At 48.4% G+C, this 27,140-nt stretch overlaps 1 protein-coding gene across 4 annotated transcripts in view; it reads right to left on the bottom strand.

Moving 5' to 3' along the window:
- The window catches only part of SDK1 (sidekick cell adhesion molecule 1), a 973,914-nt gene that overhangs the window by 131,011 nt on the left and 815,763 nt on the right, over window positions 1-27,140 (bottom strand). For all 4 annotated transcript variants that reach the window (XR_010122494.1, XR_010122492.1, XR_010122493.1 and 1 more), the window contains exons 23-28: window positions 21,717-21,826; window positions 19,043-19,193; window positions 18,207-18,444; window positions 4,996-5,111; window positions 3,131-3,320; window positions 724-822 (exon numbers count right to left, since the gene is read on the bottom strand). Coding sequence is in view for 1 of the 4 variants with exons in the window: in XM_063646050.1 (XP_063502120.1) it covers window positions 724-822; window positions 3,131-3,320; window positions 4,996-5,111; window positions 18,207-18,444; window positions 19,043-19,193; window positions 21,717-21,826 (904 nt within the window). In the remaining 3 variants the exon portion in view is untranslated. The remainder of the gene's footprint in view (window positions 1-723; window positions 823-3,130; window positions 3,321-4,995; window positions 5,112-18,206; window positions 18,445-19,042; window positions 19,194-21,716; window positions 21,827-27,140) is intronic.

Below are 27,140 nucleotides of genomic sequence, written 5' to 3'. Positions count from 1 at the left end.
GGATTGGGTGCAAGTGCTGTAGCAGAAAGATGTTTCCAAGAACATGGGAACAAAGGCTAGGTCTGCATCTTCTCTGAAAAACTAACCTGTTGTTTCTCAAACACACATCAAAATAGCCTGATATTTCAGAGAGGAAGGGAAGGTCGGTTACAAACAGTATCGCCATGAGCCGCAAACGAATGGAAGAAATTCCAGGTTAACAAAATGTAAATTTCATTCCATACGAAAAACCTTTAGTACATAGCTCAGAAAACAGTCAAGAGGCCCATGATCATCTCAGTTCAGGAAATGCCAGGCTGCTGGAGACAGGCTTTTGTTTAACCTCATAAACATTTAACAAACAGGGAAGACACCAACTTGGTTGTTATTTCTCTCCTTTTAAACACCATCACTCTTTTTTATTTTTAATTCTTATTTTGGGGATAGTGTCTTGCACTCTTTCCCAGGCTGGAGTGCAGTGATGCAATCTTGGCCCACTGCAGCCTCAACCTCCTGGGCTCAAGAGATCCTCCCACCTCAGCTTCCCAAGTAGCTGGGACCAACAGGTGCACGCCATCATGCCCGGCTAATAGTTTGAATTTTTTCTTTGGAGAGATGGGGTCTCACAATGTTGCCCAGGCTGGTCTTGAACTCCTGGGCTCAAGCAATCCGCCTGCCTCGGTCTCCCAAGGTGCTGGGATGACAGGCCTGAGCCACCACGCCCAGCCATCGCCGCTCCCTTACCCAGGATGATGCCGTTGGGCTCCTCCGGAGGTTGCCACACAATCCGCACGGAGGTGAGTCTCACTTCGGGGAACACGAGCCTCACTGGTGGGCCTGGGGCTGAACGGAAAACCACAGGGATTCAGATGTCAAGACAATGTTCCTTGGGTGCGTGACAGGTTACACAGGATTCTGAGGGTCAGCTGGGTGCAGTAACTACCGCAGGCTACACTGTCGTGGGTTTAGAACCCTCTAAAGTTTTGGACTGATGACTTTTGGAACCTCACTGGTAGTGTGGCTCCCTCAGGATCTTGAGCAAACCCTTCCCTTTAAACCCTGCCCATCTGCTTTCCAAGACTCAAAAGCAGGGCTCATGAACTACGCTAGGAATAGTGTGAGTGTAACCAGCCTACCAGGACACAAGTAGACCAGTCACTAAATGACTCTGAGAGCAAACATCAGGTTGAGAGGAAGGATTTCCCTCATCTGAGCTCGGATTCCCTTACTGGGTTTGACATCTGCAAAGCAGGTGGTAGATGAAGCGGCCTGAAGTTCCTCCCAGCTCTAATGGAGGTTACAATTTCTGATGAAATAACACGTTTATCCTCAATCATTTCTCTCGTAGGCATGCCACCTCTCTCCTGCATCATCCTAGATAATTAAGAGTTGATGTTCACCAATGCATATAATAATTCTCGTGTGTGGTTCAGTGCACCAATAATTCAAAAAGCAGCTAGGTGTGGTGGAACTGCTGAATAATAGGGTCGTGGCCCTCATAAAATACATTTACTTAAACGAACAGGCAAGTAAGTGTGTGGCCAGTGTGAGAGCTTCTTGTTGGAATTAATAACTGATTGATTCCCAGGTAAAAGGCAATGGGCATGAAACAATTAATATGAAAATAAAAGGATGTATGTTCGTCATTCTGGGCTGCTGACATCTGTCCTTGGCTATGAAGCTGGGAACAGTATTTTAAATTCTGAACGTGTGTTATGACGCCTATTTTTGGGTGAAATAAATGTCTGAAGGAGGCCACAGGCTCCCAACTAGGATTAAGTCATAGATATGCAAACGCTGACTTCAGTCTTAAGTAGCGTTGCTCCCCTGAGCCCTCTCCCGGGCTGTTTATGGGGATTATGCTGGAATGCAGAGGAGGAAGCCATGTATGTCTATATGAGCGCTGTGGGAAAGGAAGCAGCGGCATTCCAGGACTCACCAGCGCCCGCTTCAGGAGGGAACAGTTGCAGTGGGCCTGCTATTACACACAGTTTCTAATATGCCCCCTTTTACTTTCATTTGGGAGACCTGGAATACACTGGAGCTGGACGGTGGGCCTGCTGTTACACACAGCTTCTAACAGGCCCCTTTTTACTTTCATCTGGGAAGCCTGGAATACACTGGAGCTGCAGATAGTTTTGCAAGGAAACAACATCCACAATCCCGTCCCCTCCTGGATCCCCCTCTAGCCTGAGACCTCGTGTCAGGGAAGGATGGACAAAGCCTTCTGCAGGGTTCCCGTCTCTCCCTGAGGCGAGGTGAGGATCGGGGTGGCACTCTCAGCAATGTGGAGAGAGTGCTTTCCACTCAGCAGTTAAGAGGGTTTATGGGCTCATTTAGTTACTCAGCAAAGAGGCTTAAGAAAACCTACAGGTGTTTCACTTCTTCAGCCACTCTGATCCCCACGGTGGGTGTTTTGGGGGGGAGATCTGCATTTCTCTCCCTGACATATTCATTACAGTCTGTTTAATAATGAAAATGTAAAGGCGCTAACCTTTAAGTGTTTGACATCTGCAAAGTGGGAAAACATATGTACCGATGATTTAGAGTTCCATGAAAACAAAGCTGGCAAGGTGTGCTTGTTATTCAGGTCCGGAAACAGGGAGCTGGGGACCCCGGGCCATCAAACACAGGGCTTTCTATAACCTCTAATTACCTCCCACAATGCAAACAGTGAGACCGGGGCAGTACCCAGAGAATTAAGGCATGAGGTCCACTGTGGATTTTTTAAACTATAGTAGTCCCCTCTTATCTGCAGTTTCAGGCATTCCCTGGGGGTCCTGGGATGTGCTGCCAGATAAGGGGGCACTACACTAGGTGTGTGCAGCCCCTGTCAAGAGGAGTGCCCACAGCTCACATCCACAGCTCAGCCCCGCCCCAGCCTCTGCTGCCTCTCCCCAGCACTGCCCATGGCAGAGTTATGAGGGAAACTCTGCACAGGTTCATAATTAGGCTGCAAAAATCCACTCCAGGCTGAAATTGGCCATATAAGTGCTAAGCGACTGAAAAACAATTTTGTTTTTTTTCCCTCAACTGCAAAAGAAAGTGGTTTGAAAATTAAGTTAAAAGCAACAACAGTCCAAATTGTTTGCATTGGAAAGGCCAACCTGGGAGGCAATGAGGCTCCCGAAGGCGTGAACGCTGGACCTACCATCGTCTTTGGTGCGCTCCAGGATGAGGGGCGTGCTGGGGACCCCGTTCCCGATGCGGGTGAACGCCAGCACCTGGAGCTCGTAGAGCACGAACTTGCGCAGGCCCGCCAGCAGCGCCGACTGCGTGTGGTTCCCTCGCACGATGTGGCTCCGGGGCTCCGGATCCAGGTCTTTGGCCCGGAACAGGATCTGTGGTATCAACACAGCACGAGGGTTATGAGGAGGCGGGTGCCAGGAGGGACCGCCGTGGTGTGGGGCAGGACACCTTCGTGAATCAAGACCCAGCCAACTGTGCTTTCTCCCTGAGGATGGCTGTGTGCAGGGCTTGTGGATCTAATTTGTCCACGCTGACATTTGGGGAGGAAGGTGGTGGTAAAGTGACTGCGCTCCAGGGGAGCTTGAGTTAGTGCCCACGGCTTGGCGAGCCTGCTGCCTGGTCATAATCTGCAAGATCTGAGGGCCCAGCTGCAGCCATGCCAACCACAGCCACTAAAACAAAGACTCGATTATGAACACAGACACATTCTGCTTCCTGCCACAGGAGCCAGCAGCCCCCTGGGTTTCCCAGCCATGGAAGCTGGGTTCCTGCCCCAGAAGACCTGCTGTCCTCACACAGACCAGGAGCTCTGGCCTCCTTGGGCCATCTGCAGCTGTGCATGCTGTAGGCACCCCACCCCAAGCTGCTCTGCTCCAGGGCACCCCACCCCAAGCTGCTCTGCTCCAGGGCACCCCACCCCAAGCTGCTCTCCTCCAGGGCACCCCACCCCAAGCTGGTCTCCTCCATGCTCTCCTCCAGGGCACCCCACCCCAAGCTGCTCTGCTCCAGGGTCCCCTGCTAAGTCCTCACTCAATGCCCACCCTCTCTGAACTGCTCCCTGAGATCGGGGACCTGGAAGGCCATAAAGGATAGCATCAACAGGGAGGCGTTTGAAAACAGCACAACAAGCACGTTTCTCGGGGCCCCAGGAATGTGGTGTGAAGTTTTGGTCACTGAATCCCCTCAATGGGACTGCCATGTGTCACAGAGCCAGCAGGGCACACTTAGAATGCCCGGGGAAGTGGGAAGACATAGGAGAGCAGGCAGGGGAAACAAAGAATAGGGATGTGAAGTATGGAAAGGTGGAGGAGGCATGCGCAAAACCCAGGGAGCAGCACTGAGACAAGCGTGGCCTCACTGGCTGGGTCCAAAAAAACTCATTGTGATGCTTGGCATTGCTGAGCCAAGGAGCAGATTGGGAGAGAGAGCCTGTCACCCCTGAGTGATGGAACGAGGAACAGAAGGGAGTTTTAAAGGGGTGGGGTGGATGCATGGAAGATGGAACCCAGAAATGGCTCCCCAGAGAAGCTAGGACAGATTCAACCCTTCCAGCGGATGCCATTGCTAGGACCGTGATGACACACACAGAAACATGCACACAGCGATCCACCTCACCCAGCCCTTCACACGAGCAAGGCATGCTGTGTAAAAGACCCACTGAATTCTCACACCAACCCTGGGACAAAGCTACCATCATTATTCCCATTTTACAAGCGGGGAGACACAGGCACGGGGTTTCAGTAACTGGCCCGCGGCACTGAGGCCAGCGAGGGCAGAGCCAGGTGCAGGCCCGGAGGTCAGTTCCACTCCGGCTGTGGTTTTCTTCTGGCGGCCTGTTTTGGCATTTGTGGTGTGGTTATACTGATGCCTAATTCCCAGGCTGCAATGAGGCTTAGATAAGACAACTGGATGTGTTAATAAAAATCACAAACTGGCTGGCGCTGCAGATCTGTGGGAGAAGAGGAAGCTCGTTGCTTTGGGGAATGGCACGTGCTCACATTTCCCCAGCCCACTCTTTAAGTGAAGGGGGGTCATCCCATCACACACCTTGTAGCCCAGTATGAGCCCATTCTGGTCCTGTTCCGGCACGGATGCCCACGTCAGTAAAATCTGGGTCGAGCTGACAGCCTCGGCTGACACGTTCTCAGGGGCGGCTGAAGGAACTGCAAAGAACCAATGAAGTAGATTGGCATCCAAAATCTAGAGCGTCTACATATAAAGATCCAGCTTTCACCCAAATAATCAAGTTGTCCTTGAAATAGCAACGTATTCGGAGCATTTTGTAGTGATCAGATTAAACCTGCAGGAGTATAACGGACATGTAAATCTCTTTAATATTAGCAACAAATTCCATAAATCCTGGGTACTTAGCAGCTCAATTTTACCTGAGTCCACTCAGCAAGAAAAAAAAGATGCTTGGTCTGTTTGCTGTATTAACTTGTGGAAACTGCAGACTTTTAACTCAAATAGGAAATCCTGATTTTCAGACACACACCAGTTCACTGACAGCTCTAAACGTGGTATTCCGTGATAGGGACAGGAGAGGCTGAAGAGAGGAGGGGACGTGAGGATTTACACAAAAGAAGGGGAAGGGAGGGTAGGTTGACTAGGTGCTTATCCGGTGCCTGTCTGTGCCAACTGCCTTCAGTTACATAATTGCATCTAATTCCACAATGATCCCAATGAAGTAGGTATCATTACCCCTTTTCTACCGATCAGAAAACTAAAGCTGAGAAAATCACATTTATCCATTTCAATGAATGCTTCTCTACAAGGAGATGGGCAGCCGAGGCCAGCCATGCCATTCTTGACCCATACACATGTAAGAAAATTTTCTTTTCTTTTTTTGAGACTGGAGTGCAGTGGTGCAATCTCGGCTCACTGCAACTTCGCCTCCTGGGTTCAAGCCATTCTCCTGCCTCAGCCTCCCAAGTAGCTGGGATTACAGGCATGCGCCACCATGCCTGGCTGATTTTTGTATTTTTAGTACAGACGGGGTTTTACCATGTTGGCCAGGCTGGTCTCGAATGCCTGACCTCAAGTGATCTGTCCACCTCGGCCTCCCAAGTGCTGGGATTACAGGCGTGAGACACCATGCCTGGCCCACATGTAAGATCATTTTCTTACTTTCATGCAATCTCTCTTCTGTCTACAACATCACTGAACTAATTTGTCTTGATATGTTTGCACTGATTCAGATAAAATATGTATAAAAGCAATGAAACTAAAAACAAGGGCATTATATTCTAGACAATCTCTATTTGCTTTGTTAATTTTCTTGTGGACCCATTTAAACTTCAAACACCATTCAGATAGGAAAGCCCGGACCTGAGCTAGCCCCCAGCATTCAGGGAAGGCACTGTTTATAAACAGCATGGAAGAGTTGCTCTCAGCTGGGCCTGAAGATCCCGCCATACTTCAGGGCCCCCATTGTTGAAAAAGGAGGAAAGACACTTCAAGTCCACCATGTCCCATTTGGGGGGTTCACTCTGCAGATGAAGCAATGGAGATTCTGGGAGGTTACGGTTTGGTGGCAAAGTCTCCTTTTGAACTCGGGTGGTCTCCAGAATACCAGGGAAGTAGCCTGGAGTGATGGAGTAAGGCTGGACTCAGGGTGGGAGCTGGAGATGCTGCTCTGATCAACTGTGTCTCAGTTGTCCCATTTGGGAAAGGCTAAGCCTGGCCTACCTTCCTTACTTAAGAGTCTTCTCACTCTCTCCTCCTGGTGGCCAGCACTTGTTGGTCAGCAGGTGATCAATAGCTAGTTGTTTTGAAGAAAGTGAAAAGAAGATGCTATGGCCAGTCCTAGCCTATAGAGTGAGAATGAAAGCAAACACTGAGGTGCCTGGTAGGGCAGTGGCACACAGAGGTGAGTGGAAGCATCTGTTCCCTTCTCCTTCACAAGCCCTACTAGGGCTCCAAGAACAGCAGGATGCACCCATGCACCTCTGTAGCAGGAACACTTGCGGGGACTTCCTCTGCTCTTTCATAGACCCACTCATCTATCCATCCATCCATCCATCCATCCATCCATAATTCAATCCATCCATCCAGTGATCCATCCATCCATTCACCCATCCATCCATTCACTCATCCATTCACTCATCTATCCATCATCCATCCATCTATCCATCCATCCCATCCATCCATCCATCCATCCATCCATCCATCCATCCATCCATCCCCCATTCATCCATCCACCCATCCACCCATTCATTCCTCCATCCATCATCCATCTATCCATCTACACATCCATCCATCCATCCCCCATTCATCCATCCACCCATCCACCCATTCATTCCTCCATCCATCATCCATCTATCCATCTACCCATCCATCCATTCATCACCCATCCATCCATCCACCCATCACCCATCCATCCATTCATAAATCATTCCATCTATCCATCCATTGATTCACCCATCCATCCATTCACTCAACCATCCATCATCCATCCATCCATCCATCCACCCATCACCCATCCATCCATCTATTCATTCATCCATCTATTCACCCATCCATCCATTCATTCATCCATCCATCATCCATCCATACATCCAACCATCCACCCATCACCCATCCATCCATCTATCCATCTACCCACCCATCCATCCATCCATCCACTCATCCATCCATCCATCAATCCACCCACCCATCCACTCATTCATTCATCTACCATCCATCCATCCATCCATCCATCCATCCATCCATCCATCCATCCACTCATCTGTTCCTTCAGACATTCAGACTTCCTCATTACACATAGACTGAGAGGGTAGCACTGTCAGTCTGAATTCAGAAAGTAACATGGTGGGAGGCTTGCACAATAATGCAACCTATGACATTTAATTGCAAGATTTTCTACACGAGAGTAGTCTGATCTTTGTTATGGGTCGAACTTGTGCCCCCTGAATCCTTATTTTGTGATCCTAACCTCCAGTACCTCATAAGGTGACCTTATTTGGAGACACAGTTGTTCAGATATAACTCGTTAAGATGTGATCATACTGCATAGGGTGGGCCCCTGATCCAGTATGACTAGTATTTGTATAAAAAAAGGAATTTGTCCACAGACACATAACAGGAAGAGTGCCATGGAAGGAGACAGACATACAAAGGGAGAACTCCGTGGGGACATGGGAGAGAGGTTGCCTGAGCCACGGAACCACCAAATGCTGGAGAGGTGCCCAGAACAGATCCTTCCCGAGCCTTCGGGGGGATCATGGCCCTGCCAACACCTCCAGCTCAGATTCCACTTCCACAATGGTAATAGAATACATTTCTGTCATTTAAGCCACCCAGTTTGGGGTATTCTGCTATGACACGAACACAGTCTTTAAGACAATGCCAGCGTTCATGTGCATCCTAGAAGAGCTGTTCTCATGCTGTATGGGAAGCTTCTCCCCTCACCACCACAAACAGGTGTTTCCCTAGACAAGGGAGGGGCAAGAAAGGACAGCCCCAAAGCAGGCCATAGCCTAACAGGGCCAGCGGCTGAAGATGACTAAGCCTCAGGACAGGGGTCAGTGGCCACACCGCACCCTCACCACACCCTGTGGGGTCTCCGAAACCACAGAGGAACCTGAAGAGCAAAGGCCTGGGATGCCTGCCCCCAGGAAGGGGCACGTTCCCTGGTCCTGAGAGCCCTGAGAGGCAGCATCTCTCCCTCCCCTTCTCTCCCTACCATGCTGAGTACCTCCCTGCATGGACTGCTGCTGGGTGTAGGTCAGTGAATGTGTCCACAAAATACAAAAACCCCAGTGATGCCTGTCACTATAAAACCACTGTGAGCCCCCTTCTATTTTTAGAGGGAGATAATGCCAGCCAGTCCAATCTTCCCAAATATGTCAGTTGAGAGTCATTCATTCAGTTACTCAGTGCTTCTATGAAGTAGTATCCATTTATTTGAGTAGAGAGGTGTCATGGAAAGGGAATACTTGCAATGTTAAGTTTGCTCAGTTCTCCAAAGAGAAAGGGGGCTTGTCACAGATGCAGCCCCAAGTCCCCAGTGCCTTCCAGCTGTGGCTCCACCCGGCTCATTCCTGCTCTCTGGGCTTGCACAAAGCTCCCATAGGGTGTCTTAAATGCCACCATGGCTGCTACCAGGAAATGGCTTGCACATTGCTCATTTTATACAAAAGTTTGATAAAGTGGGACCTTGAATCAACTATGAGCTAAAGGGGGCACTAACATTAAAAAAAATGTAAACCTACAACGTATCTGAATTTATTTAGAATAAGGTAAGAACACCAAACACTGTATGCCCAAGACATTGGTACCAGGTTCTAAAACTTCTGCCCTGTTTGTAAAAAGAGAGGGCATTGTCATAGCAACACAAATGGTCCACTTTTGTAATCTTTAACTGCTTCCTGTGGGAAACTGTGAGTGCCCAACTCTCCCTATAGACCTACAAACCACAGCTGTTTTTCTAAGATGTGGTGGGATGAGCATGCATTTACTGGAGAGCCAACCCTGTCCTTGGAGAATGAGGGCAACCTGGGGACTGCAGCATTTCAGACACCAACCGGGCTTTGAACGTGGTTGAACTTCTCACATGGAGATAGGGAGGTGAGGCAGCTAAAGTGGAGAAAATGGCAGAGTTCAGGATGGAAATTTCAGTGCATTTAAATCCTACCAGGACAAGATCTGCCATGGAGTTGCAAAGTTGTCAAGAATTGAAAAATAAACCTCTTACCCATCATCTGTTTTGAAGTAGATCAACTCCCTTTCCAACCTGACATCTTATGTTTTGAGATGTTCTTGGGAATTCCCCTTTCATTAAAAACAAAGCCATTCCATGGCTTCTTTTCTCCTTCATTTTTTTCTCTCCCCTCTGTAGGATTTCACACTATGCAGCTTGCTGTTCCTCCTCATGTGGTCTCTCTTGGTTTTTAAGGCCTCATTTATCCTTAGAATATATCATAATATATCATAAGATGTCACAGAACCTGTTAAACTGCACTTAAAAACTGTAAACTTCATTGAAATGTGGCTCTGAGCATTCTGCTATATGTTCCCTGAGTGTTTTCAGCACTCCTGCACACTGGGCCATTCCTAAGCTCCCAGGAGCTGCTATTTCCATTGAGGGGAGACTTATTTCAGACAAAGGGCAGTGGTTTCATTCTCTCTCCAATCCCTCTCCGTCTCCATCAGGTCCACTCACCATTCAGCCCTGGCAACCCCTTCACCTCCCCATCTCCTCCCTGCCTCCCCTCATCTCAAAAAAGGATCAAGTTTTCTGCTGGGGAGGGTAAGTGTCAGATGTTAGTAGGGCCAGGGAAGGCACAAAGTCAAAACTGCTGCACCTGGGAGGGCCTTGCCAGTCAGAGGTGGGGAGATTCCCAGAGAAGAAGGCTGTGAAATCTCTATTCTGATGAGCTAAACACAAGAAGGGGTTGCTGAAGTCCTGCAGCATCTGGGACCCTGAGATTCCCCAGGTGGGAGGAGGGGCAGAGATGGAGCACCAGCACCAACCAGAAAATAGCGTGGTCTAAGAGGGGTCCCTGGGAGCTCGTTATTCCAGCATTCAACATGTCCAGAATCTGAATCATCCACGTCTTGAAATGAAGATCAATAACCCAATTATAAAATTTTTGATGGAAACACGTGAACCCAAACTTTTTTTCCCAGAGCGATATGTGTTGCACCAAAGTTTCTAATTAAACACAAATTCAATTAAAAACTAAAAAATGCCTTTCTGTAACCTATAACCCTCAAAATAAGAAAGAATGTAATAACTGACAAAACAACGCTTCAGTTGCAAGAACAACTCCTACTCTTGATCAAAATCTTCTGAACAAGTGAACAGAACATGAACTATGAACAGAAAAACAGTGAAGCTGATACAGTGGATTCTGCAAGGGCTCTGTGTGATTCCCCTCTAGCCATTATGTATCAGTCCATTTTCACACTGTGATAAATAAATACCCAAGACTGGGTAGTTTATAAAGGAAAGAGGTTTAACTGACTCAGAGTTACACACGGCTGGAGAGGCCTCAGGATTACAATCATGCTGGAAGGTGAAGGGGAAGCAAGGAACTTCTTCATATGCCAGCAGGAAAGAGAAGAGAGAGTAAAGGAGGAAGAGCCCCTTATAAAACCATGAGATCCTGTGAGAACTCACTCACTATCATGAGAACAGCATGGCAGAAATTGCCCCCATGATCCAATCACCTCCCACCAGGTCCCTCCCTTGACATGTGGAGATTACAATTTGAGATGAGATTTAGGTGGGGACACAGAGCCAAACCATATCACCATACATGCTACAATCAGCTAGGACAAAGGTAAATCCACTTGCTTCTTTTGATACAAAATCTATATCTCAATATTAATTAAAACATAGCAGCATCTACAAAAATAAACAACATTGCTAGAGAAAGTCTTCTCAGGGTTCTTGTGTAAAAGATGATACAAGATTGTCTGAAAAGAACAAAGTCAGAAGAAAAACCCTGGAATACATTTACACATAAAATATTATCCTCTGCATTCTCTTGACTACCATAAAGATAGGTTTCCAACAGTTGGAAATATTTGTTAAAAAAAAAAAAAGAGTCTCAAATCAGCAGTTTTGCCATAGGTTTCCTTTTTTTTTTTTTTTTTAAAGAGTGTTCTTGGCCGGTTGTGGTGGCTTATGCCTGTAATCCCAGCACCTTGGGAAACCAAGGTGGGCAGATCACTTGAGGTCAGGAGTTCAAGACCAGCCTGGTCAACATGGTGAAACCCCATCTCTACTAAAAATACAAAATTAGCCAGTCACAGTGGTGGGCACCTGTAATTCCAGCTACTTGGGAGGCTAAGGCAGGAGAATTGCTTGCACCCAGGAGGCAGAGGTTGCAGTGAGCCAAGATCATGCCACTGCACTCCAGCCCAGGTGACAGAGCGAGACTCCACCTCAAAAAAAAAAAAGAGTATTATTTGAAAAATTATCAAAACAATATTTCTATTTTGATTAAATTGTCTTCATTTTTATATAGCATTTACTTTGCTGTTTTCTGAATAAAATCCTGGAAGATTAGTTTATCTGGGTATAAAATTTGAGGCTGGCAGTTATTTGCTTTTAGCTCCTTCAAGATTATTATCCCATTGTCTTCTGGCCTCTTTTGTTCCTGAATAGTCACCTCAGTCAAATGGTCTTGCCTTTGTGATTATCTGCCTTTCACTCTAACTGTTTTTAAGATTTTCTCTTTGGCATTTTACAGTTGTACCAAATACATTTTGGTATGAATTCAGTTTTATTTACTCCACTCGGGATTGGTGTTTCTTCAGTCTTGTAAATAATGCTTTCCATCAACCCTGGAATTTCTCATCTATTATCTCTGTGTATTTTGTAACTCTCATTTTCTTCCTCTTCTGAGTCCTATTAGCTATGTGGTAGATCTCATTCCGTTCTTCATGTCTTTTAATCTCTTTATTTTCAATCTTATGTCTTTATGTTGTTTTAAGAGTTATTTACTCAAATCTAGCTTTTAATTTGGTAATTCTCTTTTTGGCAGTGTCTAAACTGCTTTCAGTTTCAATGATTGTGTCCCATTTATTTTTTCTAAAAACAAATCTGCTTTAAGAAATGGTACCTTAATCTTTACTTAAAATGTTAATGCTTTATTTTACTAAGACTTTAATAATTTTAAATGTAGTTATTATATATTTCTCTCAGACTTGTATGTATGTTAATGTAATTGGAGCCCTCTATCTTTCTCTCTTTTTTTAAAGCTGGTCATTTTTACTCATGGCAAATTATTGCCTGTGTGCTGGACAATTGTGATTCATCTTTAAAAAGGCTTGATTTTTATTTTGGATAATTTGGCTTTGGCAATATCTCTCCAGAGAGGAATCATTTTTGCTTCTGTTGATTGCCCAGATGGTCTGGCCTGAAACCACGTTTCTTTAGTTTTTTGTGTATTTTCTTTTTGTTTTATTTTTGGAGGAGAGTAAAATCCTTTATTGGGGTATGATATGTAACTGTTTCAGGAAGAGTTGATCACTGTTTTCCCTGAGGGTAAGAAGATATTATACACAGATTTTCCGGGCCTTCCAACCATAGGCAAAATGTACAATCTATGAGCCATACTTATTATTTTTTTTAGGCACAGGGTCTTGCTCTGCCACTCAGGCTGGAGTGCAGGGGTGTGATTGTAGTTCATGGCAGGCTCGACCTCCTGGGCTGAAGCAGTTCTCCTGCCTCAGCCTCCCAAGTAGCTGGGACTACAGGCATGTGCTACCATGCCTGGCTAATTTTCTATAGTTTTTATTTTTATTTTGTAGAGATGGGGTCTTGCTATGTTGCCCAGGCTGGTCTCAAGCTCCTGGTAATCCTCCTACCTCTGCCTCCCAAAGTGTTGGGATTATAGGTATGAATCACAGCCCCCAGCCCATACTTATTTTAATAACATTTTATCTGTATAAAATTAATCTCAGGAAGGCTGAGCTTTTTTTTAAAGCCTTATTGTGAGATTATTAATATATCATACAATTCCCCTAAATTGTACAATTCAACATTTTTTAGTGAATTCAGAGTTGTGTAACCATCATCATGATGAACTTTGAAACATCCCATCATCCCCAAAAGAAGCTCTGTTTCCATCACCCATCACTTCCCATTCCTCTCAAATGCTCTCTCTTAGTCTAGGAAACCATGAATTTACTTTCTGCCTCTCTAGATTTGCCTATTCTAGATGTTTCCTACAAATAGAATCATACAATATGTGGTCTCTTGTGCCTGGTCTCTTTCACTTAGCCTAATGTTTTCAAGGTTCATCCACACTGTAGCACGTATCATAATTCCTTCCTTTTTATTGTTGAATCATCCATTGAATGCATAGACCACGTTTTATTTATCCATTTGTCAACTGAGGGATATTTTGGTTGTTTCCACTTTTTGGCTACTGTGGATAAAGCTGCTATCAACATTTATGTGCAAGACTTTGTGTAGACATATGTTTTCTGTTCTCTTGCGTACATACCTAGGAGTAGAGTTGCTTTGTCGTATGGTGACTCCCTGCTCAACCTCCCAAGGAATGTTAACTGTTTTCCAACGTTTCTGAATCATTTAATATTCACACCAGCAACGTACAAGCGTTCCAATTTCTCTATGCCCACCAATACCTCTTATTGTCCAATTTTTCTTATTTTAGCCATCTTATTTTAGAAGTGTGAAGTGTTATCTCGTTGCAGCTTAGATTTGCATTTCCCTAACAGTTAATGATGCTGAGCATGTTTTCATGTGCTTGCTGGCCATTTGTAAATCTCCTTGGGAGGAATGTCTATGCCGATCCTTTGCCCAGTTTTTAATTGGGTCATTTGTCTTTTTGTGGTGAAGTCTTTATATATTCTAGATATAAATCCCTCGTGAGATACATAATTTGCAAATATTTTCTTCCATTTGGGGAGTTTTTTTCATTTCCTTTATGACTTTCTTTGAAGCATAAAGGTTTTCATTCTGATGCAGTCTAAGGTATCTACTTTTTCTTTAGTTGCTTGTGCTTTTGGTTTCTGGAACCAAATGTTACATTAATTTCTGTTCTGGGAGTTCCTGGGCCATTCATATAATGCAAATTCAAAACCCAGTCCCAAGCTGGGCACAGGACTCAGACTGACTTTTCATTCTCTACTCAGAGTCCAAGTAGACATACAGTCAAACCTCTGCAGGCAGAGTTTCAGCCTCTCCTAGGAAGGAGGGAAAGGCCTTCAAGAGCCATGTCTCAAGTGCAGGAGTTTAGGCCCTAACTCTCCCCTTATGCAGATTCAAAGCTGACTCTCCTGTTACCGCATGGCCTGCCCAGTGTATCTACGGTTCCTGGTGGCACCTGCAGATACACTGGGTGTGTGCTGGTGCCCTCAGTGTGCAGGGCACTGCTGGACCCAGGACCAGGGTGCAGACTCCTTACCCCAGGTCCTGAAACCACCAGGAAAGATCCAACCTGATCCCTATCCCACCCAGGGCAGCTGAGGCACCAGCCCAGCACTTCCTGCTGAACTCTTTCTAGTTCCTGTTATGCCTCTGACACCTGAGGATTTACCTGTTTTTCTTATGAGTGTGTTGATGAATTCATTTATTTACTTAGTTTTTAGAGGCATAATCCTGCTCTGTTGGCCAGGCTGGAATGCAGTGGCACGATCACAGCTCAGTGCAGCCTCAAACTCCCAGGCCCAAGCCATCTTCCTGCCTCAGCCTCCCAAGTAGCTGGGGCTACAGGTGCATGCCACCACACCTGGCTAATTTTTGTATTTTTTGTAGAGATGGGGTCTCACTATGTTGCCTAGGCTGGTCTTCAACTCCTGGACTCAAGCGATCCTCCAGACTCAGCTTCCCAAAGTGCTGGGATTACAGGTGTGAGCCACCCTGCCTGGCCAATACGTTTAAGATTCCAGAAAGTTATATTTTATCCATAATTTTTTGTTGGTTATGGCAGAAGTTTTAATTTTGAAAAACTATTTTCCTGGCCTGCCTTTTACTGGATTTAGAACTGTCCCTCTGAACTTCTCAAGTTCTCTCCTTTGTCACAAAGATTCAGACAGTGAAGATAACGGAGGTTTTGGAAATCTATGTGACCACAATCCCAGGCTGTGTGTGGGTGCATCTCCACCTTTCCTTTGGAATGTAATGAAAGCTGCAGTCTGAAGGAGAGCTGAGGGATACCGGGCCCAGCCCTGCTGCTTGGGCAGTTCCCTCCTGAAACACTGGTCCTCTCAGAAGCACACTGGTTGTCACCATGGCTGCTCTTCCGGGGCTCTCACTGGTGGGCTCCAGGGTTCACACCATGCCCTAAGAGCATTCCCACACGGCCATGGCTCCGCTTCTCCCTGCTACTGCTTAAGAGTCCTCCCGTCTACCCTCACCTCCTGCCCTCCGAGAAGAGTAGGAAGAAATAAAGCCGCAAAGTGGCACAGGAGCTTTTGCTTGGCGCTGGTGACTGAAAGTGGACCAGTGTTGAGGAAACCCAGGGGGCTGTGTGCGATGCAACCCACTGTGCATTACAGCAACTTATAAGGGCAGTGGCAGGTTCAGACCTGTCACTGGCAGGACCTGGGGAATGAGCAAGAAAGGATGAGAGGAGCCTTTATCCACAGCTTCCCAGGCCCTTCCACGCTGTGGCACACAGAGCGGGTGGCACCTGCAGATACACTGGGCACGTGCTGGTGCCCTCGGTGTGCCGGGCGCTACTGGGCCCAAGCCCAGGGTGCAGACTCCTCACCCCGGCCTGGCTGCCTCGAGGGTGGAGGGGTGGTGTTGGGCACACCTGCACCCATCGCAGCACCTGGCATGGATGAGTGTTAGGAAGAGGTGAGGGGCCGGCACCGCCCAGGGCTCCAAGGCCCCTTTCCTTATTGCTGGGAGCTGATCTGCGTCCTCACTCCAGCTGTCCTCAGAGGCCACCCTCCCACCTTGGCACCACCTTCTATGTTTCCCCCTTCATCTGTGGAGCAGACAGGCCAGGCCCGGGAGCCCTGGGCCCCCCAGGTGTCTATGCTTTCCTCCCTTTTAAACTTCTCCGTCCTGAGGATGGCAGCCCCCCAAAGCCACCTCCAGCCATGCCAACAGGCCTTGTGCCCCCACGTCCTCCCCTCCTCCTGCTGACTGTGCGAGGTTTTTCTCTGATACCCGTCATGCACTTGGCTTCCTAGCTCATCTTTCATCTATTTCCCATCAAAGTCACTCTGAGTTCCAACTGTGTCTCCTAAGGCAGTTCCCAGCATCTAGCAAGTTAATTAATTTTTCTATTGAAAACAACAACAGGGGGACTGTCTCTTTGCATGGCATCGTAGCACAGGGACAGAAGCAGGGAGGCTCTGGGTGGGGGACAGGGCAGGCCCCAGGGCATTTCCAAGGACTCTGGGGTGGAAACAGCTGTGGGCAGGCCCTAGCCACCCCTTGACTTCCCAGCTTCAAGGGCAATTCTGTCCCCTGGGAGCCTCAAGGAAAGGAGGACTTGTGCTGGGCTCAGGAGCTGTCTCCAGGAAACAGAGCCATGTCTACGACAGCAAAAACAATGGAGCCGAACATTCTCATTAACGCAGAGTCAGAGAAGAGAAGGAAAAGAGAGCAAATAACAGGGTTTGACATCAATAAGCAAAATGGATCTAGACTCCCTGGGGGAAGGAGTGGAGAAGTCTTGTTCTTTTCCTCTGGCCACCGACCCAGTTCACCATCTCAACCCTTCACACCTCCTCCTCATCCCATGTCTGGACAAAGGTCAGGAATTTAAGTCATATTTCTAACAGCCTAGGTTAGTCCAGAATGAACAGTCCCTACGTCTATCAAGCACATGCTGTGTCTCTCATCCAAGAAGCCTGGGGCAGAGGTACAGCTGGTTCATTCCTTCTCTAGACAGAACCTCACTAATTCAGATCAGACTGAAGGGACCGGGGTCAGGTGACAGTGCGTCCTTCATGAGCGCTGATTGCCGTCCTTCCCTTGGGTTTCTAAAAATTCAAGGAGGCGGGCAAGAAAAGCTCCTCTGACCCACAGTTGGCTGGTAGAAGTTAGTCCACAAAGCCTAGAAGATTAGGCCGCCACTTTCAGCATTAGCACAGTGTAGCAGAGGTCTGCTCAAGGCTGGCCAAAAACACTGCTCCATTTCTTCCTGGCAACTGGCAGAGCCCCATGACTGAGCTCCAAGAAGATGAACAGAGTGACGTTCCACTCCTGAACAGGTCTGAAGAGGCCCATTCTTTGCCTTCTTTTCCCTGCTGGCAGCTGGGTGCAGAAGGAGATTAGTCCCACAGAACGGGAAAGCCTGGGTCCCTGAATCACCTCATGGAAGACAGCCACCCGCCAAACAGGAACGCCCACCGTAGACCACAATACGAGTGAGAAATAAACTCCTATTATGTTCAAGCAATTAAACTTTTGGAGGCCTATTTATTACCACAGCCTAGATTACTTAATATACTACCTCTATTAATTTGTGACAAGAAGGTCCTCAATACCTTGTATTTTAAAGATTCCCCATAGGAACTTTACACACTCTTGCTTTTCATCATTGTTAGTGAAAATTATCCCTAATTTAGAAAATAGTAATGTGAGTCAAACCCCTGTTGGAAATCATCGCCAGTTTCCAATGAATGGCTTGGGGCCCTAATGAAATCAGATGGAAATTCCTGCCGAGTCTGGCCTAACCCAGGATTAGGAAAGCTCCAAGACAGACACAAGTGGGACAGGCCAATGAGACACCATTAGCCTGGGATCTGGAGGCTCAGGGGCACTGAGCCCCATCTCTAACGTGGTGTCTCCAAGATGGGAATCGCCTTCCCCTCACCTGACTCCCGCGTCCGGCCCCGCACCACCTCGCTCCACGGCCCAGCCCCGACAGCGTTGAAAGCCTGCATCTGCAGCTCGTATTCCATCCACTCCTCCAGCTCCTCAATGGTGAATTCTCTCTCCAGCCGGTCACTGACGACTTGGGCCAGTGCTGAGGACTGGAGGTCTGAGCGCCAGTACTTAATCCTGTAGCCCACGGACTCAGGGTTCCCGTTGTACTGAGAATCCTGCAGGGGCTAGGAATGAACAAAGGGCCGCGATGAGCTGACATCTCAGAACTGCCACCCTCACAGGTTGTAAGGGATGGGCCTGTCCTGTGAGGCCAACTCCGTGGAGGAGGCGTTCCTGGGGGAAACAGTCTTAGAAGCATCTACTTTATTCTTCCCTGAAACTTTTGTTCTGTGAATTAAATGAAACCCTGTCAGTAACTTTGGCTGCATATGATTTCTTTTAATACATTTTGGCTTAATTTTGTGGGCAAATGTTCTGATTAAATATCAGGCTGGCTCTCTTACAAATATTGAGTATTGGTTCCATGTTGACCTAGCTTAAGGACTTAAGAGGTCTGGAGTGAGGCACCACCGGCTTTCCTGCCCCAAGGAATATTCCTCAGTTCCAAGAAGAGAGTGAGTAATGCTACTAATTAATCAGATCTCCTGGGCTGGCCTGAGATCCAACACTAATTGTAAAATGCAATACTTTTTGGTTTGACAATGAGATTAGTTTTGACTAGGACAAAGGCGTGACTAAGAAACTCCTAAGCCCTGGATTAGTGTGTGCCCTGGCTAACTCAGGACCTGTGTGCCTCCAGCCTCTCTTCTCACCCCCACTCACCACCCAGCGAAGCCGCAGGCTGGTCTCACTGGCAGTCCGGACCGTGACGCTGGTTGGAGCCACGTCGGGTGGGGCCTGCAGAGTCTGGATGACCCGGGAAGACTGACTGTAGGGGCTCGGCCCAACAATGTTCACTTGCTTCATTCGAAATCTAAAGGCAAAACCACGGATGAGAGTTACGGCAAAGCAAAGGTAAGAAGGAAAAGAACAAAACCACAAAGGCGCTGACTGTTTCTCAAGGGAGGGCTCAGATAGGTGTCTACTCATATCATAAAGGCTATTGCTCAAAGACACCCTCTTTTCACCTGGTTTCATTAAAAGTGCAAATTGTGGCCAGGTGTGGTGGCTCACACCTGTAATCCTAGCACTAACGGAGGCCAACGCAGGAGGTGATGGGGGATCAAATCCCAGCACTTAGGGAGGCTGAGGCAGGAGGCAGCAGAGGATCACCTGAGGTCAAGGGCTCCGGATCAGCCTGGCCAACATGGCGAAATCTCGTCTCTACTAAAAATACAAAAATTAGCCAGGCGTGGTGGCGGGCTCCTGTAATCCCAGCTACTCAAGAAGCTGACGCAGGAGAATCGCTTGAACTGGGGAAGCAGAGGTTGCAGTGAGCCCAGATCGTGCCACTGCACTCCAGCCTGGGTGACAGAACGAGACTCCGCCTCAAAAAAAAATGCAAATTGCATATGTGCCCTTTTTTCCTTAAAAGCCTTCAAAGAAAGGTACAGGTACATCAGTTGCAATTCAACAATTTTAAATTTGCAAGTGAAATGTAGTTGGATGGATTGGGTGTCCAGAAATTGATGTTATCAGTTGCCCTGATTCAAGTTTAGGATAACCTCGAGGGGGTAAAGTGCAAGTAGCTATGGGACAGAATCAGAATGTCAGGATGTCACCACCAAATGGCAGTTTTGAAGTCCAGTGTTTTAAATGACCAACGGCACCCTGCTCCTCTTTTTCTGTTGGTTCAGGAGAAGAATGAGGGGTGAAAGGAAAATATCTTGAACCCCAAATCACTAAGCTAAAAGGAAAACACAAGCTGCGTTAGGGCAAACCTGCTTCTCATTCTCTTCAAAGTCATCCCTCTGCTCACTGAGATCAGTGCAGATCTGATGTCCTCCTTTGGAAAGGCTCATCAGAAACTCAGAAGAATGTGACCCTTTGTCTCTCACCTATCTGTGACCTGCAAGGCCCCTCCCCGCTTGGTGTCTTCCTGCCTTTGCTTCAAGCTTTCCTGCCGTTCCAGACTGAACCAATGTTCACCTTGCATATATTGATTGATGTCTCATGTCTCCCTAAAATGTATAAAAGCAAGCTGTGCCCTGATCGCCTTGGGCACATGTTGCTAGGATCTCCTGAGGCTGGGTCACGGGCACATCCTCAACCTTGGCAGAATAAACTTTGTAAGGTAACTGAGGCCTCTATCAGCTCACATCACACTCTGTGATTCCAATCCAATGAGTAACTGTGAGACCTTCAGCAAATCAGATGATCTCCGTTTCCTTAACTATAAAATGAGGGCAGAGTTCGATGTACTCTAAAATCTAGAGGAATGCTTTCAGTTCTGTCTCTTCTTTATATATACATAAACAATTATTTGAATTCAATTTACATACAAGAAAAAAAATCCCAAGTGTGCACATACACATTTACTATAGAGGTTTCCCCAAATGTACCTGAGTTTCAGACAGGGACACTGATCTCTACTTACAGTTTCTGTTCTTTGAAATAATTACATAGGTTCAGTTAATTTCACATGGTAAGTCTTGAATCCCAGCAGCTCATTTTAAGCTACACGTTTTTCTTTAAAACCCAGTGTATTGTGTCCTGATTTGTCTGTTCTAAGCTTCTGAAGGATGTTAAAATGAATAGAAGCTAAACAGCATCTCTCATTAGGTTTTGTTTTTTTTTTTTTAACTGTAACTTTGGTTTTGTGCCGGAAAGAAAAATTCTTCACAATGATGTAATTTCACCTTTTAGTGCCTGAATTAGTAATTCCTATTCTTTCATTCTCCAATCGTATGAAATGTATCCATCCTAGCAGAACAATGACATTATCAAACTCAACATCTGGTGATAACTGGAAATTCCATCTCCTTCAAAGGCCTTACGGGAAGTGATCACAGTACTAACAGCTCATGATCAACCTACCCTTTGTTAAGGCCAAGGATTTACTGCCCGGATCAGTTTCGGGGATCAAGAAGCTGAAGGTTAAATGGCATGTTAATTGCTTGATAAGTGAGACTAGCAGCTCCTGGGCCCTGCTTGGGAAGGGGAGCAGAAGGATCTTCCTAGGACATCTGCTTTGTTTGCACACGGCATGTTAATAGTCTCCAGAGGTGGTGGAGTTTGGTAAAGTGCCACGTCTCTGCTGCCTGTGGTTCTTGGTTATTCGGCCTAATATAATAACACTGGGCCATTTCTATGGGGTGTTTTGCCAGCTGGTACTGATAGAAGGAGCCTCATGAGTCTAACATCTGCCTATCATCTCCCTTGGAATAACACCCAGCTATGCATCCCACCTGCTCCTTAAGGCTTTGATGTAGTGTTATTACCACTAGGAAACATCTCATTTGCATATGTACGACTGGGTTTTACTATTGCCAACAGAAGCCACCTGCCTGGGCTGCCAGCGTTTCCTCCTGTAACAGCTTATCACTGCTGTTCTCACCTGTAGTGAGTGTAGGGTGTGAGGTTTGGGATCTCCAGCGTCTGGGCATCAGGCTCATTCTCCTCTTCATAGAGGGTGACCCACTCCTCCTCATCGCCGATACCTCCCACCTGTGCAGAGGGAGACACTGAGATGGGATGGACGTGCCTTAGGGACTGAGGCTGCCCAGTAGACCATGTGCACCTGCTGGTACCTGGTGAGCTGGGCAGGGCTGCAAGGCGTCCCCACACCTGGGACAAGTTGAGTCCTGCACAACCCCCTCTTGTGCCTTAGAGATACAGGCTCTTGCTATGCCCACCATCAAGTCTGGGTGAGTTTTAGTCAAAAGCTCACAGTCAAGAACTGGGCTGCAGAAGGAGTGGACCCAAACAGTGAAACCCCTGGGAACAAACCTCTGAGGGCTTGGAGGCCATCAGTGATGGAAGGGACCTCCCATACCATCTCATCCTTCCTCCTGTTTGACAAGTGAGGGCTCAGAGAGAGCCCGGAGAGGAAGACTTGGTCAGGACCATGGTGAGCAGTGACAGAGCTGTGGGCGCAGGCTGGGGGTCCAGCTTCTACCCCAACCCTTTCTGCCCCAAACACACACCAAACAGACACCATTGCTGGCCCACAGCATAAGGAAGGTCCTTAGGCAGGGAAGGACGAGGCTTCTGTCCTGGAAGCCAGATCGGGAGGCCGAGTCCCCTTAGGATTTAAAGAAACCGCCTCCTGGCAGTGTTGATGAGGGAAGAGCCTCTCCCTTCAACAGAGACTTGCCTTTTCCGGGTCTGCTGGCAATGCCTGCAGGTGCCCTCCAAGTTCCCCAGCTTCTGCCTCTCCCGAGTCTTTGCTCTTGCGCCATAGTCTGCCTTGTGCTAATTTTCCTCCCTGTCTGGGAGCTCCACACCGTCACCCTGCTCAGTAGCATGTTCGTGTCCCCTAATCTGGCCCTGAGCCCCACCTCTCACTCATCCTTGTGCTTTGAAGAAACCCAAGTGCCAGTGCCGCTTCTACTGCTGCTGCCCCAAGCCGACCATGTCCCTCTCTCCCCCTTGATGGTGCCACACAAGCCGCGCCAGCAAGGGAACCACGGGGGAGACAGCCACGGCCTTGTGCCCACCAGGAGAGCCCTGGAGCTCATCTTTGGAGATCTCTGCAGCCCCATCACAAGCACACTCTGGTCTCGTGTGGTCGTGTGGCTCTGGGGGATGCAAGGGACACAGAGAAGGCTGGCTGCAAGCATGGAGAGCATGTCAGGACAAACTGGCTGCTGGAGGGGGATTGGCCTGGGGCCTGGTGCATTTAACACTTCGTAAGTGGCTTAAATGACGGGATAGGAAACGTGCTCACTAAGTGTGCAGAGGAAACCAAGTTGGCGGGTGGCCAAGTCTTGGGAGGGTGGCAGGAGAATTCAAAACGACTTTGGTAAACTAGAGACATGGATGCAGAGGAGACTGTGTAAGCAGCCGTACTGGTGGCTTGCTTCCTAGGGAACTCGAAAAGCAAAGCGCAAAATTCTCAATACTCTCAGCTGAAAACATCCACATGGTCAGTGGCTCCTCCAAAAGTTACACGCAGAGTCACTGCATGAGCCAGCAACTCCACCCCCAGCCACTGACCCAAGAGAACAGACAACAGGTGTCTTAACAGATACCTGCAGGCACATGCTCCTAGCGCACTAGTCATGACAGCCAAAGCCGTGAACAAGGCAAACGCCCAGCACTGAGTGGATAAACAAAAGGACTCTCTGTACCATGGAACAGGATTCAGCCATAGAAAGGAACAAAGCACCCACACCTGCTACCACATGGACAAATCTCAAAACATGATTGATGCAAAGCTAAGGAAGCCTGACCCAAAGTCCACGCACCGCATGATTCCAGTTTATGAAATGTCTGGGATCTTTCAATCCATTGAGACAGAATGCAGGTTAGTGGTTGCCAGGGGATGGGGAGAGGAGGGGATGGGAAGTGACTGCTATTGGGTATGAGGTCTCTTTGTGGCATGATAAAAATGTTTTGGAACTAGACAGACATGGTGGCTGCACAGCACTGGGAATCTACTAAGTTGTGAATGGTATTCTTTAAAATGGTTAATTTTATGTGAGGTGAATTTCACCTCAATGAAAAAAAGAAACAGTAAAATGAAATGTAGAATGACTGGCCAAAAACATTTGGTAGAGAACGACCTGGAGGTTGGTGTAGATAATGAATAGCCCAGAAGTCGGCAAAACCACAGGGTGGTGTAATTAGGAAAAGACTGTGCAGCTTGCACAGCCAGAGGTGAAGGGGGCAAGTCCCCTGGCACCAAAGTGAGCCAGTTCTCAGCACTGGGGTAGCCATCGAAACCCTCAAAACCTCACTTCAGCCAAAGTGAGCCAGTTCTCAGCACTGGGGTAGCCATCGAAACCCTCAAATCCTCACTTCAGAGACACAGAAAACAAGAGTTATGTGGATAGATTAAGGTTCCACAGAGCACTCATCTTGGAGAAGGGAAGGGTCTAGGTGAACCTGGGGTTGGACTAGCTCTTGAGTCAGACAGGTCAGAGGCCTCTCTCTCCCCCATCAGGGCCCATGGCAGCCGCCTCCCTCCATCGCGTCTGTGAAGAGGGAAGGGACCCAGGAGCACAATGCTGAGACTGGAGCCATCCAATCCTAATGGGCAAAAGAGAATGAACTTCAGGATCCGGGGATCTCAGGGGAGCTCACTCAAGTCGACTTGAAAGCTCTGGCCCCGGCACAGCATCTAGTGGAGAGGGGCTGTGCAATATTTATCTGTGCAATTGATGCACGAATGGGCCAGCCGATAAGCTAGGAAGCTAGAGGATATTATTCCAGCCCATGTTACGCTGAAAGAAGCTGAGGCCCAGAAAAAGAGTGACTCATTCAAGGTCACCAAATGTTTGTCCCATATCAGCACAGCTCACGACACCTTACAGGCCTCCAGGTAATGGGGAACGCGCACCACAGCACAGAGGGAAGGGCAAGCAAGACAAGCTGCTCAGGCTTCCGTGGGAGGCCCCCGGCTGCCTGGGTGGTGTCTCAGGGGAGGAGATGCGGGTCATGGGCGGGCTGGGACCAGATACTGGGGAGTGGGGAGGACCAAGCCCCACATTTTTTCAGTTGGGTTTTACTGAGTGCAAAGTGCCTCCCTGCTGAATGCTGGCCCCGTGGCATGGTTTAGTGGTTTCAGAGTCCTCGGTGACTTAGGTGGGCTCCTCTTAGTGAAACCAATCCTCTGGGTGTTAAACCAAAGCACTGGGTGATTTCAGGAAAAATATGGTTTTTGTTTTTTTAAAAAAAAAGGAAGAAAGGAAGAAAAAGGGATGACTTCAATTTCAGGCCATCAATTTAGCACCTTTTATTTATCAATCACGCATAAGCGCTAAGGAAAGAGCCAGCAGTCAGGGCACATGTGGCTCATGTGCGTAGCTCACGGTGCCAAGTGACAGGTGGGCGCTTTGCCTGGCAGCCTCTTGCCTTCCAGGTCCTTGCCTGGTCTGTGCATGTGTGAGGGGGAAACAGACGCCTGGCAGGTTCAACTTACTCTCCAAGACCCCAAGCTGCACTGTGGACGCTCGCTCACCCTTGCTAGGCGACTCCAAGTCTCCTTCCTGTGGTTGGCCCCTGCAGCCCCACCCTCCCCACCCGGGATGTGTGTCTTCGGCTGCCTGAGGGAGAAATAAACAAGACTGAGGAATGCTGGGGTCCTGGGTGGGGTCTCTGCCTAGAGCTCCCTGCCCTCCTCTGGCCTGGATGCTCAGCATATATGGATTCAGTCTGTCTGGCTGCTTTCCTGGCCCCAGAAGCATTCACCTGAGGCCTGGGGGCTTCCTGACCCTGTGGGCTCCCTCATCCTGTTCAGGCACTGGGCACTCAGGGCATGCTCTCAGCCACAGGGGCTGCTGCGGGGTCAGCAGTGGTCAGGGCAGCGGCTCTGGGATTCAGGGCTGTTCCACCCCCATGACCAAGAGGAACGAAAGAGAACCAGTAAGGCCTGGGAGGCTGCCCAGGACAGAAAGGCACGCGCGGCGTTGAGAGAGCAGGAGTGGGGGAAAGCGCAGCAAGAGGCAGCCAGGCTCATCGGGTTTCTCTGAGAACGCCGGGCGTGCGGCTCCCTCTGCAGAGATGCTGGAAAACCACTGCACGGTCGGAAATGGGGGCTGGCCAGGCGCGGTGGCTCACACCTGTAATCCCAGCACTTTGGGAGGTCGAGGTGGGCAGATCACGAGGTCAGGAGATTGAGACCATCCTGGCCAACATGGTGAAACCCCGTCTGTACTAAAAATACAAAAAATTAGCCGGCTGTGGTGGCGGGTGCCTGTAGTCCCAGCTACTTGGGAGGCTGAGGCAGGAGAATGGCGTGAACCCAGGAGGTGGAGCTTACAGTGAGCCGAGATTGAGCCACTGCAGTCCAGCCTGGGCGACAGAGCGAGACTCCGTCTCAAACAACAAAAAAAGAAAAAAGAAATGGGTGCCAGTGGGGCGGCCGATCTCCACTTCATCCTTTCCCGCCAGGAGAGCCTGAGGAGGGAGCCTTTCCTAGGCCCTGTGGCCATTCTCCATGAGATGACCCCCTCACCTGCCTTCTCAGCAGCGAGTGTCTGGTTATCTACAGGGCTGTTGTTTTGCTGAGCATAAAACAGTTTCAGGGCCAGGACCAACGGACTGGGACAAGGGTGGACCACTGAAGGTGGCAGCAAAGGTCAAACTCCCCTGCCCTTCCCACCCAGTGCCTGGTCTCCTTTTTTGAAAGATGTCGATTGGAACAGGCGCCAAATGATTGGTGAACCCAGGCAGGCGCCACATGGCTCTATCAGGCTCTGCCTTCACTTCCTCCTGTGGCCGCAGTTTGTCATTACCTGGAGGCATCATGCAGTCTCCAACACCTGTCCCCCCGCACCACTCTTCCCCCTCTCAGAGTGTGTCTGCTCCTTCCACCCCTCCTCTCTGCAACTGGCTGACTCCTTTGGAATCTGGAGAGCATCCGGGCCTTTGGGAAGCCTCTGAACAGCATCCCTCTCAGCCACTCACTGCCCCCGCCAGGCTGCCAGAATCTATGTCCTAATTCTGTGCTCCCATATCCTCTTCAGTGTACCCCCAGCACAGTGCAGATCATTGTCAAAGCATTCATTTAAAACACAACTCCCAGGCCGGGCGTGGTGGCTCATGCCTGTAATCCCAGCACTTTGGGAGGCTGAGGTGGGTGGATCACGAGGTCAAGAGATCAAGACCAGCCTGGCCAACATGGTGAAACCCCGTCGCTACTAAAAATACAAAAAATTGGCTGGGTGTGGTGGCACGTGCCTGTAGTCCCAGCTACTTGGAAGGCTGAGGCAGGAGAATCACTTGAACTTGGGAGGTGGAGGTTGCTGTGAGCTGAGATTGTGCCACTCCACTCAAGCCTGGGTGACAGTGAGACTCCATCTCAAAAGAATAAAAT

This window comes from Symphalangus syndactylus, chromosome 9, assembly GCF_028878055.3.
Source record: "Symphalangus syndactylus isolate Jambi chromosome 9, NHGRI_mSymSyn1-v2.1_pri, whole genome shotgun sequence".
NCBI lineage: Eukaryota > Metazoa > Chordata > Mammalia > Primates > Hylobatidae > Symphalangus > Symphalangus syndactylus.
Note: the sequence above shows the minus strand (reverse complement) of the source record. Positions and strands in the feature narration are given on the sequence as shown.